General features: G+C 64.1%; 2 protein-coding genes across 3 annotated transcripts; one reads left to right on the top strand and one right to left on the bottom strand.

Moving 5' to 3' along the window:
- Positions 1-4,409: 4,409 nt before the first annotated feature.
- TRMT61A (tRNA methyltransferase 61A) lies at positions 4,410-11,361 on the bottom strand. 2 transcript variants are annotated; one of them, XM_059915874.1, is made up of 4 exons: positions 11,278-11,361; positions 10,237-10,650; positions 7,528-7,794; positions 4,410-5,668 (listed from the first exon to the last, which is right to left on the bottom strand). In XM_059915874.1, the coding sequence occupies exons 2-4, from the start codon at positions 10,619-10,621 to the stop codon at positions 5,409-5,411; spliced, it is 912 nt and encodes a 303-aa protein (XP_059771857.1). In that variant the 5' UTR covers positions 10,622-10,650; positions 11,278-11,361; the 3' UTR covers positions 4,410-5,408. The 2 variants fall into 2 exon arrangements, with proteins under 2 accessions (XP_059771857.1, XP_059771858.1); XM_059915875.1 differs by having other exon boundaries at positions 10,237-10,596.
- A 5,050-nt stretch (positions 11,362-16,411) lies between these two features.
- CKB (creatine kinase B) lies at positions 16,412-19,868 on the top strand. The gene is made up of 8 exons (XM_059915083.1): positions 16,412-16,513; positions 16,820-17,024; positions 17,235-17,389; positions 17,463-17,595; positions 17,940-18,111; positions 18,853-18,976; positions 19,205-19,394; positions 19,482-19,868. The coding sequence occupies exons 2-8, from the start codon at positions 16,832-16,834 to the stop codon at positions 19,658-19,660; spliced, it is 1,146 nt and encodes a 381-aa protein (XP_059771066.1). The 5' UTR covers positions 16,412-16,513; positions 16,820-16,831; the 3' UTR covers positions 19,661-19,868.
- The last annotated feature ends 813 nt before the right edge of the window (positions 19,869-20,681 follow it).

Genomic DNA, 20,681 nt, shown 5'->3' with positions numbered 1-20,681 from the left:
ATCCTGTGGCCGGGCCCAGACACACACACACACACACACAAGAGAATGCCCTATCCTGCGGCCGGGCCCAGACACACACACACACACACACACACACGAGAATGCCCTATCCTGCGGCCGGGCCCAGACACACACACACACACACACACACACACACACACGAGAATGCCCTATCCTGCGGCCAGGCCCAGACACACACACACACACACACACACAAGGAAATGCCCTATCCTGCGGCCGGGCCCAGACAGACAGACAGACAGACACACACACACACACACACACACACACAAGGAAATGCCCTCATCCTGCGGCCGGGCCCAGACACACACACACACACACACACACAAGGAAATGCCCTCATCCTGTGGCCAGGCCGACACACACACACACACACGAGGAAATGCCCTCATCCTGTGGCTGGGGGCACACACACACACACACACACACACACAGAGGAGGGCAAGAAAGGCTGGCGAGCCTGGCTGTCTCAACCCCCCTGGCTGAGGACCTGCAAGCCCCAGCCCCCATGCCCTGTGCCGGCGGCCCTGCAGCTCCTCCCCTAAAATCACAGGGTCTCTCTCTCCACCAGGATCTGAGTTTAGGCCATGTGACCAAAGGCTTGAAAAGCGCCTGCATGACCAGGCTCGCCCCTACTGCGCCTGAGCCACAGGACGTGAGAAGAGCCATGGTCCCAGGAGGAAAGGGTGGAGCAGAGCAGAGTTTACATCAGCTCAGCCCCCACACACGGACGAGCCTGGCAGAGGTTGGCCAAGAGCAGTCAAGCCACAGACCCAAGGGAGGAACTGGCTACTGCTTTAAGACTCTGAGTATTGGGGGGGGGGGGGATTATTTGTTATGCAGCATGTCTGTGGTGACAGCTAACTAGTACACCTACCGCAAAAACTGTGGAGGTCAGTTGAGTGCCATCTGCCTGTGCACAGCCCAATGTTCTCAGTTTTTAGTTTAATTATACAACTAACTATAAGCACAGTGACTGGATGACCTGGATTTTCCCGAAAAGTCTCAATGTCAAGTCTTCTGACAAACTATTCAAGTGCCCCTGAAGGTGCAAAAAGCTATTCAAGTGTCACAAAGTGCAGAGGACGTTTCTCAGATTCATAAGTGGCCCCCAAATTCTGGCCTTGGAATCTGAAAGAGAGACCAGGGGTCTTCCTGGAAAGGGTGGTGTTTCCCACTAGCGCTAGTAATCATTGAGACATTCTGTGGACGCCGACAGTCCAAACGTTGACGCGACACTTAATCTCACGGCGGCAGCTTCCCCCACCCCCATCCCCCCACTGGGCAGGCACTGTGTTCACCTCTGCACGAAGGAAGGAGGGACTCATCAACGTGGCACCAGAAGGAGGATGTGACCCCGGCAGACCTGGAGCCTGAGCCCGTAAGTGGCTCCTCCAGAGGGCAGAGCAGGGTCTGGTTATCCCTGCTGAGGACAGGCTGACGGCCGGGCCCAGTCCTAACTCCGTGTTCCCCTGTGATTGCAGAGGCCACATCCTGGTGAGGCCTTCCTGTCCCACCCCACCCCCTTCCCTGCTTTGCTCCAGCCGTGCACTTCTCACCTGCAGTCTGTGCCTGGTTCCCGGGAGCCCTTGAGGGCAGGCCAGGCTGCCCTGAAGGTCAGGGTCCTCAGCACCAGCGGGGTGCTGGCAGGTGCTCAGCCCCCATTTGCGGCGTGAGAGCGCCCGAGGCTGGTGAAGAGGATCGTCCTGAGGATTGGGCCCCCATCTACACGCTCCCTCCTGGGGGCATCGGGAGCCAAGACCTCCAGCAGGGCCAACCCAGGGATGCTCTCACCTGAGCCCCACTAGGAGGAAGGGACACCCCCAGGCTGGCATGTGAGCCCAAGAGCCCCTGGGCAGAGTGGAGCACTGGGTCCCATGACTGGCCTTTACTCAGAGCAGCCTTGCAAACAGCAGGCATTACCAGCCTGGGGCTCCAAAGCAGCCTCTCCTGACGCTTTCCATTTCATTCTCCTGGGCCTGCAGGAAGCTGTCCTGCCTGGGGCCTCCTGCTCCCACCTGGGGGGGCCTCCTGCTCACCCGCCTCCAATTTCCACCAGCCCTTCCACACCCTGCAGACCGTCGCCTCTTCCAAGGAGCCTTCCATGACTGCAGAAGTCTCCTTTGGCCTCCGTGGTCACACCCTAGACAACCACACGGGTGGGAGAGTGTCAGATATAGGAGGTCCTGGGTGGGTGGGTGGAGGCCTGGATCTGCCTCATCTCTGCTGGGCCTCAGTTTCTCCCCCTGTGCAGTGGGCTGGGATGGGGTAGGAGCTGCATCATTCCCCTGGGCCAGGGTCCCACGCAGCCCACCCGGCCTCCAGCATGCAGGCTAGAGGCTGGAGAGCCGGCAGCCCTAGGAGAACAGAGGCCATGGAGGCAGAAAGAAGGGGACGGGAAGGGGGGCCTTCCTGCAGACTGCAGGGTTGAGGGGGGCAGGTGTGGGGAAGCCCATCCCCTGACTTGTCCTCATGCGGAAGATGACCTTCCTTGTCACCCTCTGCTAGACAGGGTACAGCCTCCAGGGGCCTGGCATCCCTTGAACCAACACCCATCCAACAACCGCCCCGAGCCCCCAACCCACACTGCCCCAGGTTGGGCGCAGGGCACAAGCCCCTCCAAGGCAGGTGACGGTGAAGCACAGGGAGGACAGGAGCAGCTCACGCTGGGGCTGTGGGGGCAAAGCCCGGGGGGCTTCCAGGGGGAGGTGGCTGGAGCTGTGGAGGTGGCTGGAGACAGCTCCAGAGGCAGGCCCTGAACCTGGCCCGAAGGTGGGATCCTGGCCCGGGGCCCTCAGGGCAGGTGAGTGAGTCTGAGTGGCCATCTGTTTCCCGGGCTCAGGCCTGGGAGCGGGGGCTGCAGCGGAGGAAGCTGATGTGTCACGTCTCAGCCACTCAGACCAGGGCTGGGCAGGCGCAGGAATTTCCGAGGAAAAACTGAAGGCCAGAGGTGCTCGTCTGGGGCTGGACGGGGACTTTCCGGGTGAATCCTTGTCCTGTGACCAGCCCTAGGCTCCTGCCTCGAGGAGGTGACCAAGTGACCTGCTGATCAGTCACTCACCACGGGCCCTGGCCCTGACTCTCCGGGCATCAAGCTCCCCATCTGCAGAATTTGTGGGGCCGCTTGGCTTCCGCTTGTCTGCCTGAAGGGGCTCCCGGGCTAGGGGCAGCCCTACAGGGGTGATCACCAGCATGGGATGTGTGGGAGCAGAAGACGTGCTTGAGCAAGACGCTCTTGCCTCGGTTGGGTGGGGGAGGGTGGGAAGCACTGAGAGACACTTGAGGGGTTTTGAAGGATGCGCAGGAGTTCACTGCTGGCTTGGGGCCAGGTGGGGCTCCAGGCTGAGGCCCCTGGCATGGGACAGAGGCCCAGTGGGGCCCTGGGGGCTCGTGTGCAGGGCCTGGCAGACAGTCAAGGGGCTGGAGGGCCCCATACTTGAGAGCAGCTCTGTGCCAAGTGCAACTGCAAGCGTGGACAGGGATCCAGGTCGCCTGACCCCTACCTGGTGGCCCTGCGCCTTCATCCATCCTGGGCTTTCCCTTCCAGCTCACACGGACCCAAGTGCAGGCTCCAGTGACTCACCCAGGGCCACAGTGTAGCCTGCCAGCCGAAGCCCCGCCTGGAGAACAGGCAGAGCCAGGCCTGCAGAGGAGGCCTATGCCCTACATCAGACACCTCACAGGCCTTTCCTGAAGGCCAAGGAAAGCCCAGGTCCCTCCTGTGTCCCCAGACTAGGCATTTGGTCAGAGGTCAGGACAGGTCCTTGAAGGGGGGACATGATCCCCGGAGTAGGGCAAGGGCTTCCAGGGACCCTAGGGTCTCTGAGGGGACACAGGTCTTACAAGGAGACACAAGGCGCCCCTGGCCCTGTGATGCTGCCACCAAGAGACTGGTCCTCTTGCAGGCCCACCTCACTTGGCATCCCTCCAAGGACCCCCAAAGCCTGGGTGGTGGCCTGGGGCCAGGACAGCAGGCCTGGGAGGTCCTTCTTGAGTTCTGGGCCCTTCAGGCAACAAGAGAGGCAACCCAGGTGCCCAGGCCGGGCTATGGACGGAAGGCCCAGCCGGACATGGACGGACGGACACACACACACACACACACACACACACACACACACACACAGCCAGGGACTCTCTCCCTCCCCCGCCCCCACCCTTCCCAGGAACAAGTGGCCCTTTCTGCAGCTGGGTGGGGGTGGCCACACACTTGCCCCTTTGTCCACCATGTCCCAGGCCATTGTCCTGGAGTCCAGAGCCCCTGTGGTGTCTGCCCTGGGAGAGGAAGGAGCAGGGGCCGGGGGGGCCACGTGCAGGGAGGTCCAGCATGGATGCTGGTGTGGGGAGTGGAGGTCTGGCCTCGTGGGGCACCAGGGGGACCAGTCAGCAGAGCAGGGGCAACAGTGTTTTATTTCTCTGCCAGGGGTGGTCGGGGACCAGCCTCAGGCCAGCCCGGGACCCTGGGGCTCTTGTGCCGACCTGGGGTCACCGAGGCTCCTGACGGCTGGCTGAGGCCAAGGGCAGGCACCCAGAGCCTTCAAGCAGCAGGGCGGGAGGGACGCCAGCCGTGCACCAGAGCTGGAGAGCAGGCCAGGGCAGGGCTGGCGCCCCCCACTCCGTCCTGGGTGCACGCCCCCATCCCCACATCCCTGCGGCTCCTGTGAGCGGCAGGGGCACCGAGTGGGCCCGACCCGACTGGCCAGCCACCGGACGCGTGTTCCCGCCCTGCCCAGCTCTTCCCTACGTGACACTGTGTGTTCGCACGCATCGACACGTGAGGGCTCTGGCTGGGCCAGGGCCGCAGAGGTACTTCCCAGAGGCAGAAGCGAAGCAGCGGGGCTGCCCCGGCCCTGCGCCAGCGGGAATCTAGGGACATGCCCACACGGCCTGTGCACTGCCCAGAGGGGTGGGGTCAGGCCTGAGGCCACACAGCGGGGTCGCCTCAGATGCCGGGCAGCTGGACCGTGGGGGTCCCTGGCCCTCCTCCTCCGGGTCTTTGCTCCCCGTTTCCTCCCTCCTCGTTTGGGGCCACCTGGGAAGGGTCAGACCTGCGCCCCGCCACCTGCACTCTTGGGCCTCAACATCCAGAAGAGCCTACGGCAGTGGAGACGCTGAGTGGCAACAAAGAGCCGCAGGACGGGGACGCTGACCACAGCGGTGACGTGGGCGGGAGGCCTCCCTCCCCAGGGGCCGGACACTGCTCCACCGTGGCAGCCCCACTCAGCCACCCGGGAGGCCCCCAGCCCCGCCCCACCCTGCGTCCGTAGGTTTCTAAACACAGGCCCCGGCAGGCATCCGCCGACCATATAAGGCAGCCTCTGGCCGAGCTTCGCCTCCCCGTCCGGCCCCGCGGTGCTCCCAGCTCCCTGGAGCTCCTGGCGGGCGGCTCGCTAGCCCGGGGTCTTGGTGGCGAAGGTCAGGTAGCCGGTGTGGCCCACGGTCTCCTTCATGGGCATGCCGCTGCGGAAGGGGCCAGCGTCGGGGCCCGGACTGGCCCCCAGGTCAGGCGCGGGCAGGCTGATGGTGCGCACGTTGTAGACCTGGGGCAACACCTCCAGGGTGCTCAGCTCCGAGAAGCCACAGGCCGCCAGTGCCTGGCACGTGCGCTGCACCTGCTCGATGCACGGGGAGAACGAGCAGAAGCGCCCGCCTGCACGGGAGGAGGAGGCGGGGTCAGAGGGCAGGGGGCCGCCCCCAGAGCCCGCCCACCCGCCTGCCCGCCTCCTCTGGCCCGGGGGTCTGCGGGCTGGGACTGCAGGGCAGAGGCAATGCACCCCCAATCCCTTCGGGAGTGGGCGCTGCGAGACCCCACTGTGTGAGCTGAGGAGGGTGGGTGCCCCGACCCCTGTCCTGCGGTCCGAGGCCATGAAGCCCCCACCAAGCCCTCTGGCCACGAAGAGCTGCGGCCCCAGAGTAGAGGAGCCGGGCTGGGGCCCGGGGGCAGAAGCTCTTCTGCAGCCACGGGGCAGGGCCCCCCTGAACCAAGCCCTCTCACGTGCCGGCACGGACCCAGCCCACCACCCTGATCCCCCTGGGCTTCCAGAGGGCACCGCCACCCCTGATTCCCACCAGGCAGCTGAGAGCCGGGCAGAACCTTGGCATGGCAGCTGCCAGAGTGCTGGGCCTGAACAGCTTTAACCATACAGAGCAGCCCCGGGGACGGGGGCTGCGGCTGTCACAGAAAATTAGAGGCTGTGGCCCGCTCCTGGGAACACGAGGCGCCTACTCTGAGCGGAGCCCCACGGACCGAGGGAGAGGGAGAGGGGGCAGGAGCTGCAACCCCTTCCTGCCGCCTCCCACCGGGGCTCGCCCACGCATCCTGCAGGCTGGCTAGGGGAACGGACGTGGCCCAGGCCAGCCCCCAGAGGTCCCTGAGGCCTGGTCACCTCAGCCACACCTGGGACACAGACCCCCAGGTGGTCCACTGGGAGGCCTGGGCTTGGAGGCAGTGTGCGGTTGACGTGAACCCAGAGGGCACAGGGTCACCCCCGAGAGGGGCCCCAACCCCTGTGCACACAGCCGAGGAAACAGGCCCCATTAGACGGGGCCTGAGCCTGCTGATCAGCCAGAGGCCCAGAGAGCCCGGGGCCGCACCTCGCCGGGCCAAGCTGGAGAAGCGCCAGACCCACGAGGAAGTCGGGAGCCTCTGGGCCAGATCAAGCAGATCCAGAGAACAGGGCTTAGCGGGGCAGGGGGGACGGGACAGCACACAGCATGGCTCCCTCGGGGACCGAGGCCTGGGCCCGCTGGTGTCCCTGGAGCGGCGAGGACCTGCAGGTGTCCAGGGGGCAAAGCCGGAGGGGGCGGAGGTGTGGGGAAGCCGGCGCTGCCCCTCTCCCCAGCCCCAGGCCACCTCGGGAGTCCAGGGCTGAGCTTGAGCCAGCGGGCAGGGGCCCCACTGGGACCCTGTGGCCGCCTTGCTGCCGGAGCTGGGCCTCGGCGTCTGTCTTTCCAAGGGGCAGGCCTTCCCTGGGGCGCCCCGGCTTGCCTCTCCCGCCCCCCCGTGCTGCACCGCTCAGCGGGCAGGAGGACGGGCCCGGCTGCTCGAGCCAGCAACTTCTCCAGAAAAGGGAAAAACCCAGGGCCTCGCCAGCACCTCCCTGGCTCGGAGCCGACCTTCCCGCCTCTGCACCCAGCATCTTCCCTAAAAGGGGCACATTAGCCTGCCTGTGGCGGGTGGGGAAGGGAGACTCTGCAGGCACCGGCTGGGGTGAGGGGCTGCCCTCTGACCTCTGGCATGCCCAGGGGTGCAGGCCCCGCCTCTCACTCAGGCAGGGCTGCCACATTCCCCAGGGACCCGAGACACCTCCCACCTTGGGGTGGGAGCGGGGCCAGGCCAAGGGGCAGGGGCCCAGGTGGAGCCCCACTCTCCCCAGCCCTGACCCCTCTCACCCTCACCCTCTCCCTGGGCGACCTCCCCACGACTCCCCCGCTGCCCTGACCTACCCCCCCGCTCAGGCCGAAAGGGGCCCCGGCCTGGCCACACCCCTCCCAGACCCCCCGGCTCACCTTCGACCTTCAGGGCGTCCCAGGCATGGCCCACGGCCTCCCAAGGCGAGGGGATGTCCAGGAAGACAGCGTCCGCCACGCGGCTCACGCCGAAGCCGCTGCGGCACACGTCCTGGTTGCGCACGGTCACCCATCGGCCCACGCGGTGCTCCTGGAACTCCTCCCGAGCCTTCTCCGCCCGCTGCTGGTGGAACTCCACCGTGTGCAGGTGGCCCGTGGGTGCGATGGTGCGGATGATGGCGTGGGACACGGAGCCGCTGCCGGTGCCTAGCGGGACCGGACGGGTGTCAGATGGGAAACGACCCCACCCTCACCCTGAGGGACCCACCAAGGGCCCATGAGGTCAGCCGACCCCGGGTTACCAGCGGGCACCAGTCTGGAGCTCCCTGAGCGGTCCTGGGACACGAAGGCTGCATGTGTGGCGGGGGCAGTGGAGGGAGCTGACTGATCATCTATGTCTGCCGTGGGTCCAGCGGGGAGGGTGGCAGCCCTGCCCACCCCCAGCTCTGGAGAGACTCTGCTGCACAGACCTGGAGCCCCGAAGATGGGTCCCGAGAGGGGCCGGGACCGGCCCGCGGCCCTGCAGGCTCTGTGTGGAGCAGATCAAGAGGATTGGAACCGTCCCACGTGGTGGCTGGGCCCAAGCTCCCCGAGGGACTCAGGTCAGTCCATCTTCCTGCCCCCCACTCCGATCCGCTCCCGCCACACGGGGTGCAGCTCTGCCCTCACCCTGCGCGACCAGAGACACGGTGACCAACGTGCCCCCCACGTCATCGTCTCTCAGTTTTCCCCCAGCCTCACGGGCCGCCCCTCTACCGGCCTTCCTGCCCTGCAGCGCCCGGCCGGGCCTGCGTCCTCCTGTCACCCCCCCGTGACCTTCCCCCACCTCGCCGCTCCAGGCGCCAGGCCTCACAAAGACGCCCGGGCGTCCACTGCACACCGATCACCTCCCCCGCGACCGCAAACAGCGCCCAGCATTTACAGGTGCAGAGCTGGAGCCGATCCAACCCAAATCCACTCCCTGCCAAGCCTCCCGAACCAGTTGGTGACAAGACTGCCCAGCCAGACGCCACGGAGGAGCCCTCCCCTCCCCCACAGGTAACTCCTGCACCTCCTTCTCCATCTCTCCAGGAGCCGCTCCTTCTCCCCACCTGCCTGCCGGCTCCCCGTAACAGCCCCTGACCCCCGCCTTCAGTCCGCCTCAACACAGCCGCGGATCCTCTCCCCCCTCGGTCAGACCAGGCCTCTGCCCTTCCCACACACGGCTGAGTCGGACTCCTCGTGACGCCCGAGCAGCGCCCACTTCCTCCCTGACCTCATCCCTGCTCCTGCCACGCTGGTCTCCTTGATGGCCCCTCGCGCAGGGTCTCTGCAAGGCTCTCCCTTGGGGTGACCCTCCCCTTTGGCTCTTGGTACCGCCTTCCCATCATAGTCAACCACATTCAACTCACTGCTCCCGCCTCAGAGAGGTCTTCCCTGACACCCCTAGCTGGAGGGACCCCTCTCTGAGTCACCCTCAAACACGCAGCCCTGTCTCCCAAGCCCCCCAGCAATCAACAGCACCGAAACCGTCACAGTGGGCTTCCTGTCTGTCCCCTGTGAGAAGCAGAAACTTGGTCTGCCTTGTCACGGCTGTACCCACAGTTCCTAGAAGGGAAGCTGGCACATCAGAGGAGCCCAGAAGCATGCTCGCTGACAGCACTTTTCAGCCGAGTGGAGCGAGGCCCTGGCTGTGGATGCACGGGGGGAAGCAGAGGATGAGCTGGCCCTGAACCCTGTCCACCCCCCCAGCTGCCCTGGTGCTGCGCAGCCTCTGCCCAGGCCCCACCCACTCTCTGACCCACTCACTGCCCAGGTTCTGCATCTGACTCTCCCCAGTTCAAAGTGCTTGGCTGGGCAAAAAGAACCATCTGATTGTCCACATGGAGAAACTGAGGCCCTCCATGTGGACAAAGAGAGGGATGGAGATGGCTTGAAGCCTCCAAAAGTTGGCAGCAGTGCTACTGGGAACTCTTCGTGACTCTGGAACCCAGATGCCCGGCCCACGAAAAACATGCTGGAAATCTAGGCACACCTGGGCCTGGGCTGTTCTTGGCTAGGTTGCATGCTTCAATCCCCAACACCTGCGTGTGTGTGTACACGCGCACGCGCGCGCACACGTGTGCAGAGGCTGGGAACAGCTGCCTTCAGGCACTTCCATCTGCACTCCAGGCTCTGGGCTCAGTGACAATGGTGCTGGCCTGGGATGAGCACGGGGCCGGCTCCTCACCCACAGTGAGCACCCTGAAGCAGCCCTGGCCTCCCTCCAGGAAGGGGCACTCTCAGCCCTGGGCCTGGGGCTCCCATTCGCAGCAGTCAGGGACTGCCAGGCCAGGCACCCTCTGCCCTTCTGTCAGCACCTTGGTCAGCGCCGAGCAGCGCTCACACCCCCCACCCCACCTAGACAAGTAGGATCCCCCCGGGGCACCAGCTCCTCCAGCGGGCTAGCCTTGGTCCAGTCCCATCAACTCACACGCAGAGTACAGCACCAGCCTCCTAACTGGCTTCCTTGCTTCTGCCCTCACTCCCTGCAGTCAGCCCCCCCAGAAAGACCCTGTTAAAACAGAAGTTGAGTAATAATGCCTGTGTTCAGGAAGGGCAGGCTGGAGGCTGTCTGGACAGTGGGTCTGACCTCCACCTTCATGAACTGAGGTAACCTGAAGAACTCACCCGATTCACAGACCACAGAGCCAGGCCGAAGCTCCAGCATCATGGTGAGCAGGGCAATGTCGGTGGAGTAGAGGATCTGGGTGCGGTGTGGCAGGTTCAGTGTCCAGAGCTCAGGTGTGGGGTGCAGCACATACACCCAGCCACCTCGGCCGCAGGTCACCTTGGAGCCGAAGGGGCGGCCAATGAGGTCTACTGAATGCCGAAGGACGCCGTGCCGGGTCTGGGTCTGGGCCCCACGCTGCACACGCACTGCCACCATCGCACCATGGCCCAGTGACAGGATGGCTGTGTCACCCTCTTTGATCAGCTCCTCGTACGCCACGAAGCTCATGGTGTTGCTGTCTGGCAGGTGCCAGGGACCTGGGAGGTGTGTCAGCATGAACATGTAAGGGGGCCAGGAGGCAGGATATGCACCTGGGGTCCAGAGAGAAGGCTGTGAGGCCCAGATCCTGAGCAATGGGGGTGCAGTAGCTGGCTCAGTCCCTGGCACTGCCCATTAGGACAGCCCAATAGGGCTGCACCCTGGCCTGACATTTGAAGCCCTTCTTGGTGTGGTCTTAAGAAAAAAGCCATCAGCCCAAATCACAGATGGAGAAACTGAGGCCCTACACTGGCAGAGGAGGGGCCCAAGGATTCCCACAAAGTAAGAGCCTGACCCTCTCTCTCTCTCTCATCACCCTTCTCAAGGAGCTTGGCTTCCATTCTCCAGCTGTAGGATGAGAGAGCGACTACCTAGGGAAGAGCTGCAAATGGCCCGTGAGGTCACCTCCAGGCCAGGCAGAACCCCCGACCCCTCCCCAGTTTCCCCTATGGCGGGCTCCTGGGCAGACAAGTGGCAGGGGGATGCAGATGTAAGAGCTCCCAAGCAGAGCTTGGGGACGTGCAGGGGGCAGTAAACAGCAACACTGGCCTGGCCTGTGTAGAGGCAGGGGGCGGCTTAGGCCAGGCTGGCACAGGGCTGGGGGCGGCCATGGGAGGCTGCAGGGAAGTGCAGGGCGACCCCCACCCGCGCACTGCCACCCTGGCCCTGCGGAGTCTCACCGGCGACGCTCGTCGGCCTCCGACTCCCGGAGGGTCTGCACGTGGCCCCGCGCCGCCGCCACAGCACTTCCGGCTCTGGCCTGGTGCGCGGCGCCCGCCGATGACGTCATGGCGTACCGCCCCGCGCGCGCGGGCTCCCGGGACTCACGGGCCGTCCCTCCCGGCCACCGGAGCGCGCCTCGTGCTCGGACTCTCTGCCTTTATTTCTACTCGTGCAAAAGACAAACTGAAAGTCCCACTGTCCCGCCGCCGAGCTGCTGCAGTCCTTCCAGACTCCTCCCACGGGCGCTATTGATAAAGGCTGGGAACAGGGCAGGGCCCCGTTCCGCAGCCTTTTGACAGCCCCGGAGTCCCCGGAAGGGCGGCCCAGGCGAGCTGCGCAGTCCCCTCCGAGGACACTTTGCCATGGACATTTTGTCACTGCAAACCGCTCTGGGAACACCTCTGACGGGCCCCAGGATAAATTCCAGAAAATGGAATCGCTGATGAGAGGGTCGACCCAGAAGGCTTTGGCTAGGGTCAGCCAGAGGAGCAGGAGATGGTGGCCTGGAAGGGTCTGCAGAAGTGGCCTTAGGCCCAGGCCTTGCCTCTTCTTGGCCTGCCTCCTCTTCAGGGGCACATTCTCCGGAGTGCAGGAGCTGCTTCAAGGAGGGAGGGGGTCCTCTGTCCCCTCCTGGAACCCAGGGTGCAATGAGCAGTGGTTGAACTGTGCTCCCTTTGGGGCCGGTCAGTGAGGACAGGGCCAGTGGCCTGAGCAGGGGACAGGGGGAGGGGCAGCTGGAGGACGCGGGCAGAAAAGGGAAGCAGCAGCCCTGCTCTGTCTCAGCAGAGCTGATTCAGAGCCGGTTCCTCTGGAGAGTGTGTGCGGGGGAGGGGGACAGGGGACATGGACTGCTTTCCTCCAGCACACAGGTCCCTGTGGGCCAGGGCTTATCCTGTTAGCCTCGGGTACTGGAGAGGGATAGAGACCCCAGCCCACCCAGCCACCCTGAGGCCTGAGCCCTAACCCAGGGCCAGCTAGCAATGACCCTAGGCCACACTTCCCAGGCCCAGGCTGCTCCATCCTGGGCAAATGGGAGTAGCCAGGCCCTGCAGAGCCAGTCCCTTCCCAGAGCCCTGCCAATCTGTGAGGCACTCTGAACTCTCCCTCCTCTGGGGCCAGGACTGGCGAGGGTGTCAGGACCACAGAGCCCATGATGGAGACCCAGGTGCCTAGCCTCAGCCCCTCCGTGCCCCTGCCCTGACTGGGCCTGGGCCTTGGAGCCCCAGAGGGAGAAGGTGAGGGGCCTTGGTGGCCTCCCATTCTCTGTGGGTTCTTGTCCCTGTGGGGCCAGTGCTCTGGCCACCAGCTGCCTGTGTGGCTTCATCACTGTCCCCTTGCCTCTTGCTCTCGACACTGAGACAACCCAGCACCATCCACGGCTCGCCAACCTTTGTTCCAGGTGACTTTGCACCAGCCTGAATCACCCCTTAATTGCTCTCCTGGGAGATCTCAACTTTCCACTTCTCGTGGGGGTTCCTTTTCCCCAGGCTTGCAGCTCCTCAGCGGCTGAGTGCCTACTAAGAGCCTAAATTAGGACTCCCAACTTCCCACTCGCCTCTCTGTGACTGGCTGGCCAGCTCCTCCATTGCCCCCTCCTCCAAGCAGCCTTCCCAGGGCTGTCCATCTGAGCCTGCCCCATCAGCCTGAGTCCTCAAGCACCAACTGATTAGCCAGGTCAGGTGGGTACTTTGCCCAGGGCAGAGTTTATATATTGGGCCCCCCCCTAAAAAGAACTGATACTGTATGAGCCCAGCTAAGTGTCATCACATTGAGTCTTCCCCACAATCCTGTGAGAGAGGGACCACCACTTTACAGATGGGGAAACTGAGGCTCAGGGAGGTCAAGTAACTTGCATAAGATCACACAGCCAACGTGGCCAAAGCGGGATTGGGATTTAAAGCCAGTAAACTTGGCTTCAGAGAACTAGTGGCAGATTTGAAGAAAGCTGGGAACTGGCAGGAAGTAGGCCCTGGAGGAAAGGGAGACCCTGAGGATGCCCACTGGGGGAGGCTTCTCTGCTCTCATCTCAGGCAGGGATCAGGTGACCCAAGGTCTCCTCTTCCCTGACCAGCTCAGTCTCCTGCCCCACCATGCTCTGTGACCACAAGGCAGCCCCTGCTCCTTTTCTGACCCTAACTAACTTCCCTTTTGGGTTTTGTGGAGCTCAGGGACAGGGGACCAGGAGGAAGCAATGCCCACCCTGGCTGCACTCTGAGCACAGACTCTGAGGATGGCCTCGCGTCCCCTGCTTGGATCCTGGCCCTGCCCTCCTACGTGGCTCACCTCCACCTGCCCAGCTCTGTGCCTGCCCCGCTGAGCAGGGTCATGTTCTGTGGATGAAAGGCCGGGGACTCCTTTGAGGCTCCCCACCCCCTCCAGGGCCAGGTGGTTAATGTATAACCGGGTGTGATTTCCAAGGAACCTGGACCATAAATGGGCCCGGTGATGTCACCCAGCTTCTTGCCCGGACGCGGCCAAACCGGCTCCTGTGGGCCCTAGGGAGAGTGGAGGGTCCACAGACGAGGGCAAGTGTAGCTGGGGGCAGTGTTCTTCCTGCTGAGGTGGAGACCGGTACCCTCCTGGCCCCCTTCCTGCTCCCCTGCTTGGGACCACCCAGGCTCCCAAGCAGCCCCTGCCTGGTGGGGGGGCCTCACCCTGACTTTTGGGTCTAAAGGCCTCAAAGGCCCCCTCCCCCCTTCCCCCATCACAGCTGCTGACCATGTGTGCTATCAGACTGAGTCCAGCCCAGGCTTGGCCAGCCGTGAGTCCCCAGGGTGGGCCCCAGTTCAGGTTAGCACAGGGCCAGTCACTCCAGGACCGCTGAGGGACTGCCGACCTCCGACCCGGTACCCCATCATGCACCTTCCGACCTTCCCTTTGCTCATCTGCAAAACTAGGACAAAACACTCATCTCCGAAGGCTGAGGATTGCTGGAGCCCCAGGCAGCAGCATCGCTAGGGCCCGGCCCTGCGCAAGACCCCAAGCCTCTGGACTTCACCTCTCCAGTGTGGACCTTGCTTGTGGAGAGAAAGGGGGGCAGGGGTCCTTTCCTGCCCTCATCCTCCCAAGTTGGTCAGGCCCTTGGTGGCCTGAGCATGGGGGAGGGGGGCCTTCTGGGAAGCTGCAGAGGTTACAGACAAAGAGGAAGCCCTGAGTGCCACCCCTCCACCCGCTGGGGTCTGAAAGCCAAATAGGCCTCTAGGACCAGCAGCTCTGTTTCTAGAAACAGAAACTTGAGCCCATCAGGCCTTTGGGGTGGAGAGTTGGGAAAGGCAGCTGCAGATATTTCTAAAATTAGGGGAAGGGGTTGCAGGGGGCACAGAACACAGGAATTTCAGGCTTAAGGGACACCTGCTGTCTGGCCAGTCCAGACTCATTTGCCTTTTTTACCTTGGCTTGTTTCATGGGTCTAAAAAATGCTGACTGCGAGCAGGTCAAAACACGCCAAGGTGAGCAAGAGAAGAGGCAGAAGTCTCTCCGCAGTAACCACGGGGGACAGAGCACAGAGGCAGAGGCAAAGGGACTTGCTCGCCCTTTGCTCCAGTGCCCATTCCTCAGAGGCACAAAATACGCTGGAATGCCCGCTCTGCCCCAGCCTCCGCACGACCCATCTCCTCGCATCTCCAGATGATATTTTGTTCACGTAGCTGCTTGCTCACAGCCAGTCTTCCTGCAGCAGCAGCAGCGTTCACCTTGCTGCCCACAGAGCACACTGTGCAGTCCTGGAGGGATTTTGTTAAATATACACATAGATAAGGGTCTTCCCCCTTCCTTGCTTCATTCACAAAGCAACGTATGATGGACATCAACCACACAAGCTCCAATTCACGCTTTTTAATAGCTGTATAATATTCCACACTGGGGAGATGCCTTCCCTACCCCCGGCCAGTCCCCAAGTGATGGGCATCGAGTTATATCCGGGTTTGTTTGTGTTTGTTTCTCCTACTACACATCTCTTGGTCTATCTGCAAAGAGAAATGAGACTGTCTATAGGCTGAATTCCTAGAAGTGTGATTGCTGGGTCATGGAGTATGAACATTTTAAATTTTAATAGATACTGCCAAATTACTTTCCTAAAACGATGTAGCAATTCACAGTTGCAGGCAGCATGTGAATGCTTGTCTCCCCACATTCCAACCCATAGCCAACACTGGCTGGTATCAATTTTTTCTTTTTTTGCCAGTCTGGGTGTGTTGGGGCTAGTGGAAGGCATAGTCGTTATTTTAACTTGCGTGATTCTGATTTTTAGTGTCTTTTTTTTTTTTTTAAATCTCACATGTGCTTATTGTTTGTTAGCATTTCCTCCAGTCTTTGCCAAAAGTCTCTGAGGACTGCCTTTGCGGGTGGGGTAGGGAGATGAACCTGTCCCCTGCAGAGAGGGCACAGGCCTGGGGTCTGGGGACTCTGAGACTGTGCACTCCGCAGCAGAGCCAGAGTATTTCCGCATCAACCAGGAGGGGCTGGGCCCGGGGGTCTCTGGCTCAGACGCCCCAAAGCCCGGGGACTTGCCCAAGGTCAAGGCACAAAGGGTGCCGCCGGGCTGGGCCGCAGCCAGGCTGCGCCTCCGGAGCGCCTTCGCTCTGCACCAAGAGCGCCCGGGAGATGCCTGCGGGCACCTTGGAGAAGGTCGGCGGCTCGGGGCCAGCTCGGACGGGGCGGGAGAAGGGGGGGCGGCGGGGGTTTGGCAGTACCTGCTGTGGAAGCCCTGGACGCCCTCGCCTGGCTCCTCGCCGCGACCACCGCGGGGACTGGCAAGACGAGGGAGGGCAGGAGCCATGGTGCAGACAAGCCCGAGCGTCCTCAAGTGCCTGGTGGCCCTCCTGCCTCGGTTTCCCGCTCGGAGGCAGGCGGGGGGTGGGGGAATCCAGAATGTCCAAGGCCCTGAGGTTCCGGCTTCGGGATCCTGGGCGGGCGTGGGGTGGGGTAGGCGGGCTGCGCGGGGTCCCAGCGAGGGGATAGTCGGGGTGGGCTGCCTGGGGTGGGGGGGCTCCGGGGGGCTGCGGGCGGCGGACAAAGCGACGGCACCACCCCGTAGCGTGGTCCAATGGAATGAATGGGCTATAAATAGCGGCCAATGGGAGGCCCGCGTCGCGCCCCTTAAGAGCCGCGGGAGCGCGGAGCGGCCGCTGTTCGCCTGCGCCGCGCCCTGAGCTGCCGACCAACCGAGAGCCCCCGCCCCCGCCCGGCTGCTCAGTGAGTGGGCCCGAGGGCGGGGGTGTGGGGGTGGGTCGCGGGGCACCGGGGCAGGGGCGCTGCGCACGGAGGGGGCTCGGGGGCCGCGGCGTCGCGCGCTCCCGGCACGCCGGGGCCCGCCGCCTGGAGCGGGCGCGCCAGCTAGGCCGGGGGTCCTGGGCGATGTGGCAGCCCCCTGCGCGCAGTGCCGACCCTGCTGACCTTGGCCGCGTCCCGGGCGACCGGTGCCCGGGGCCCTGGGTGGTTAGCAGGTCCCCAGGAGGCCCGGAGCCTCGGGTGCCCGCTGACCCTCGCGTCTCCCCGCAGCCCGCCGCCGCCATGCCCTTCTCCAACAGCCACAACACGCTGAAGCTGCGCTTCCCGGCCGAGGACGAGTACCCCGACCTCAGCGGCCACAACAATCACATGGCCAAGGTACTGACCCCCGAGCTGTACGCCGAGCTGCGCGCTAAGAGCACGCCGAGCGGCTTCACGCTGGACGACGTCATCCAGACCGGCGTGGACAACCCAGGTACACGCACACCAGTCCCGGGGTCAGGGTGCCAGCGCCGTATCCGCGGGACACCCCCCCGGCTAGGGCCCAGAGGCGCCCCCCCCCAATGCCAGTCCCCCTCGGGCCAAAGTCCGGGCGCCCTCTTCCCGCGCACAGCCGCAGGGTCCTCAGCGGCTCGCTGAGGCCTGGCAGTGACGTCACTGTCCTCATTCCGCGGCCCCCCCACAGGCCACCCCTATATCATGACCGTGGGCTGCGTGGCTGGCGACGAGGAGTCGTACGACGTGTTCAAGGAGCTCTTTGACCCCATCATTGAGGATCGCCACGGCGGCTATAAGCCCACAGACGAGCACAAGACCGACCTCAACCCCGACAACCTGCAGGTGCCGGGCGGCCCGGGGCGGCGGGGCGGCCTGGGGAGGGGTCTCCCGGAGCTCACCTCTGCTTGGCCCCCAGGGCGGCGACGACCTGGACCCCAACTACGTGCTGAGCTCGCGGGTGCGCACGGGCCGCAGCATCCGCGGCTTCTGCCTCCCCCCGCACTGCAGCCGCGGGGAGCGCCGCGCCATCGAGAAGCTCGCCATCGAAGGTAAGGGTCGGGCCGGCCGGGCCACACTCCCGGTCCCGGTCCCGGCCCCTGCCGGCTTGTTTACTAGTCATCCGAGCCGCCGCCGACGCCGCACTCTTATCTGCGCTCTGGCTCCGGTTTCCCGGAGGGACCGAGGCCCAGCCCCGCGCCTACAGCGTCCCGGGGCCCGGCGAGGGTCGGCTTGGGCCGGGTCACCGGCTCGGCCCGCCGCCCGGACCGAGAGGACTGGACTCCAGCCAAGCCGAGCGGGCACGGGGAGGTGGGGCGGACCCGTGTCGCTAGGGGTGGTGGCGGTGCGGGACAGGAGCCCACCCTCTCGTCCTCCTGAGCGCGCCCCTCCGCAGCCCTGTCGAGCCTGGACGGTGACCTGGCGGGGAGGTACTACGCGCTCAGAAGCATGACCGAGGCGGAACAGCAGCAGCTCATCGACGACCACTTCCTTTTCGATAAGCCCGTGTCGCCCCTGCTGCTGGCCTCGGGCATGGCCCGCGACTGGCCGGATGCCCGCGGCATCTGGTGCGTGCTCCCCAACCCCCCTCCCGCGGGTCCCCACTCCCCGCCTTCGTCCTCTCCCTGGCGAGGCCGAGGAGGAAGAGGGAGGGGCCGGGCTCCTGGGATGGGTTTGGTGCCACCCAGGCCTCCTCGCAGGTGACCTTGACCGCGCAGGTAAGTGAAGGACCCCGGCTAGTAGAGGCCTCAGCCTCTCAGGATCTAGGAGGTGGGGGACCAGTCGTGTTGGCTTTTCTCCTCCACCCCCCTCTGGGGAGCTGGAGCTACTTGTTTTCTCTCCTTTCCCACCCGCTTCCCCGCGGGGAGTCAGTCAGGTGCTGGGTGACGCAGACGCTTCCTCGAGTGGGCGGCGGGGGAGGAGGGCTTACAAGCGCCTGTTCACACTGTGCGTGTATCGTGGGGCTTCCGCGCCCAGCTACGGCGCATCCCCCTGCGGGGGGCTGTGCTGGCTGCCTCTGTCCCTTGTCCCCTTGGTGGGGACCGCACAGTACCTGATGGGCAAGCTGCGGAAGCGGCTCAGGCCTCTCTTTCCGTCCCCTCTCTGAGCTGTCCTGGCCTCCCTCCGTGCCCCCAGGCTGTTGACGGGGCTGGAGTCCGGGCAGCGGCCCCCGCTCCTGGGTACAGCTGGGATGAGCACCCCAGGGACCTGGGAAGTGCCCCCGGTCTGGGGACCCCCTAGAGTTTTTTTTCTGGATGTGCCCTGAGACCACAGTCCAGGGAGGAGGCTTGACTGTGCCCCTCCCCCAGGCACAATGACAATAAGACCTTCCTGGTGTGGATCAACGAGGAGGACCACCTGCGGGTCATCTCCATGCAGAAGGGGGGCAACATGAAGGAGGTGTTCACCCGCTTCTGCAATGGCCTCACCCAGGTCAGGCCTGGCCCCCCGGGCAACCTGGGCTGGCACAGTGGGGGTTGGGTGCCAGGGAGGGGGCAGGGCCAGGCCCCCCGGTTCAGGCAGAGATGTAGGTGCCCCACTAACCTCCTGGGGAGTCCAGGTCTCAGTTGCCTCAGGGTCCTGCTGGGGGGCTCCCGGGTCTCAGCTTGTCCCCTGGGGGATGTCTCAGCCAGGCCTCCCCTCTCACACCTCCACCTCCAGATTGAAACGCTCTTCAAGTCTAAGAACTACGAATTCATGTGGAACCCTCACCTGGGCTACATCCTCACCTGCCCGTCTAACCTGGGCACAGGGCTGCGGGCAGGGGTGCACATCAAGTTGCCCCACCTGGGCAAGCACGAAAAGTTCCCGGAGGTGCTCAAGCGGCTGCGGCTTCAGAAGCGAGGCACAGGTGAGTGGGGTGGGGGGCCTCCAGGCACCCCTCTCTGCCGGGGCAGCCCCCTCCTCACCAGCCCTGCTGACCTGGCTGTTTCCCCAGGCGGTGTGGACACGGCTGCCGTGGGCGGGATCTTTGACGTCTCCAACGCAGACCGCTTGGGCTTCTCGGAGGTGGAGCTGGTGCAGATGGTGGTGGATGGCGTGAAGCTGCTCATTGAGATGGAGCAGCGGCTGGAGCAGGGCCAGGCCATCGATGACCTCGTGCCCGCCCAGAAGTGAAGCCCTGGCCTGCATCTGCCACCACCTCCAGCCCTGCTGCTTCCTAACTTATTGTCCGGGCAGCGCCCACCATGCACCCCTGAGGCTCGCCGTTTGGCGGCTGAGCCCTTAGCCTTGCTGTAGAGACTTCTGTCGCCCTTGGTAGAGTTTATTTTTGTGATGGCTGAGATGTTGCTGATGCTGAAATAAACTAGGGTTTTGGCCCCAAGTCTGAGTGGTGCCTCCCCTTTCCAGGGGCAGCCCAGGGCTCAGCAGCCAGGCTCTGGGGCCTGAGTCTTGGGTCTGCCCTTTGTGCTTCACTGTAAGCTGGGACAGTAGTAAGAGGCAGGCACCCTGCTGTACCCACCTAGTCCTGTTCCACGAGCCTCTCCGCCATCCTGTCTACTCGGCTTCCCTGCAGGCCTGGGGTGGGCTGGTGGGGGAGGGACAAGAAGGGGGAGGAACTCCAGGGTGGCAAAGCCCCAGCCTGAGCATCCAAAGGATTTTTGGGCCTGGGGCGTGGAGCCTGGCACTTTGCTTAGCCCCATCCTGTAGCCTGGGGGAGCTGTGGACGCTGGGGGGAGGGCAGGAGCCCAGAAACTTGATACCTTTTCCTCTTCTTCTTGCAGGCAGCTGCTCCCTCTCCCACCTCAACACCTACTCTATCTCCTAAATAACGTGTCTCCTCCCCTTCCTTCCCTCCCAGCCTCCCATTAGGCTGAACTGTCCCCTCGCTCGCCCCTAGCCTAGCCCTCCAGCCCCTTCCAGGAAGCCCCAGGGCCCCGTCAGTCCCCCTCCTCCCTGCAGCCTCTTCTCCAGGACCCTCAGGTGTCCCAGTCCCTGGGCCTCCCATGGCAGGTCCCCACCAGAGGGTCCCTGAGCAGGAAGGAGGTTGGGGCTGTTCGGGACATGGCCTCCTGGTCTGTTTCTCAGCCACCTCCCGGCTGCTGCTGTCCCCATCTGGTCTCACTCGGGGGTCCCACCATGGGTGGGCACCCTAGGTGGGACGGGTGAGCCAGCCGGGGTCCTAGGCTCTTCCTTC

The sequence above is a fragment of the Balaenoptera ricei genome, chromosome 2 (genome assembly GCF_028023285.1).
Source record: "Balaenoptera ricei isolate mBalRic1 chromosome 2, mBalRic1.hap2, whole genome shotgun sequence".
NCBI classification, from domain to species: domain Eukaryota; kingdom Metazoa; phylum Chordata; class Mammalia; order Artiodactyla; family Balaenopteridae; genus Balaenoptera; species Balaenoptera ricei.
This window is presented reverse-complemented; position numbering and strand designations above follow the sequence as displayed.

Excerpts from the sequence above, each read along its gene's own strand:
- TRMT61A (XM_059915874.1), bottom strand. The coding sequence starts at position 10,621 with ATGTTCATGCTGACACACCTCCCAGGTCCCTGGCACCTGCCAGACAGC. Across the intron at positions 7,795-10,236 it reads CTCTGTGGTCTGTGAATCGG|GCACCGGCAGCGGCTCCGTG; the intron begins GTGAGTTCTTCA and ends CGGTCCCGCTAG. Across the intron at positions 5,669-7,527 it reads GGACGCCCTGAAGGTCGAAG|GCGGGCGCTTCTGCTCGTTC; the intron begins GTGAGCCGGGGG and ends CCTCCCGTGCAG.
- CKB (XM_059915083.1), top strand. The coding sequence starts at position 16,832 with ATGCCCTTCTCCAACAGCCACAACACGCTGAAGCTGCGCTTCCCGGCC. Across the intron at positions 17,025-17,234 it reads GACCGGCGTGGACAACCCAG|GCCACCCCTATATCATGACC; the intron begins GTACACGCACAC and ends GCCCCCCCACAG. Across the intron at positions 18,977-19,204 it reads TCTGCAATGGCCTCACCCAG|ATTGAAACGCTCTTCAAGTC; the intron begins GTCAGGCCTGGC and ends CTCCACCTCCAG.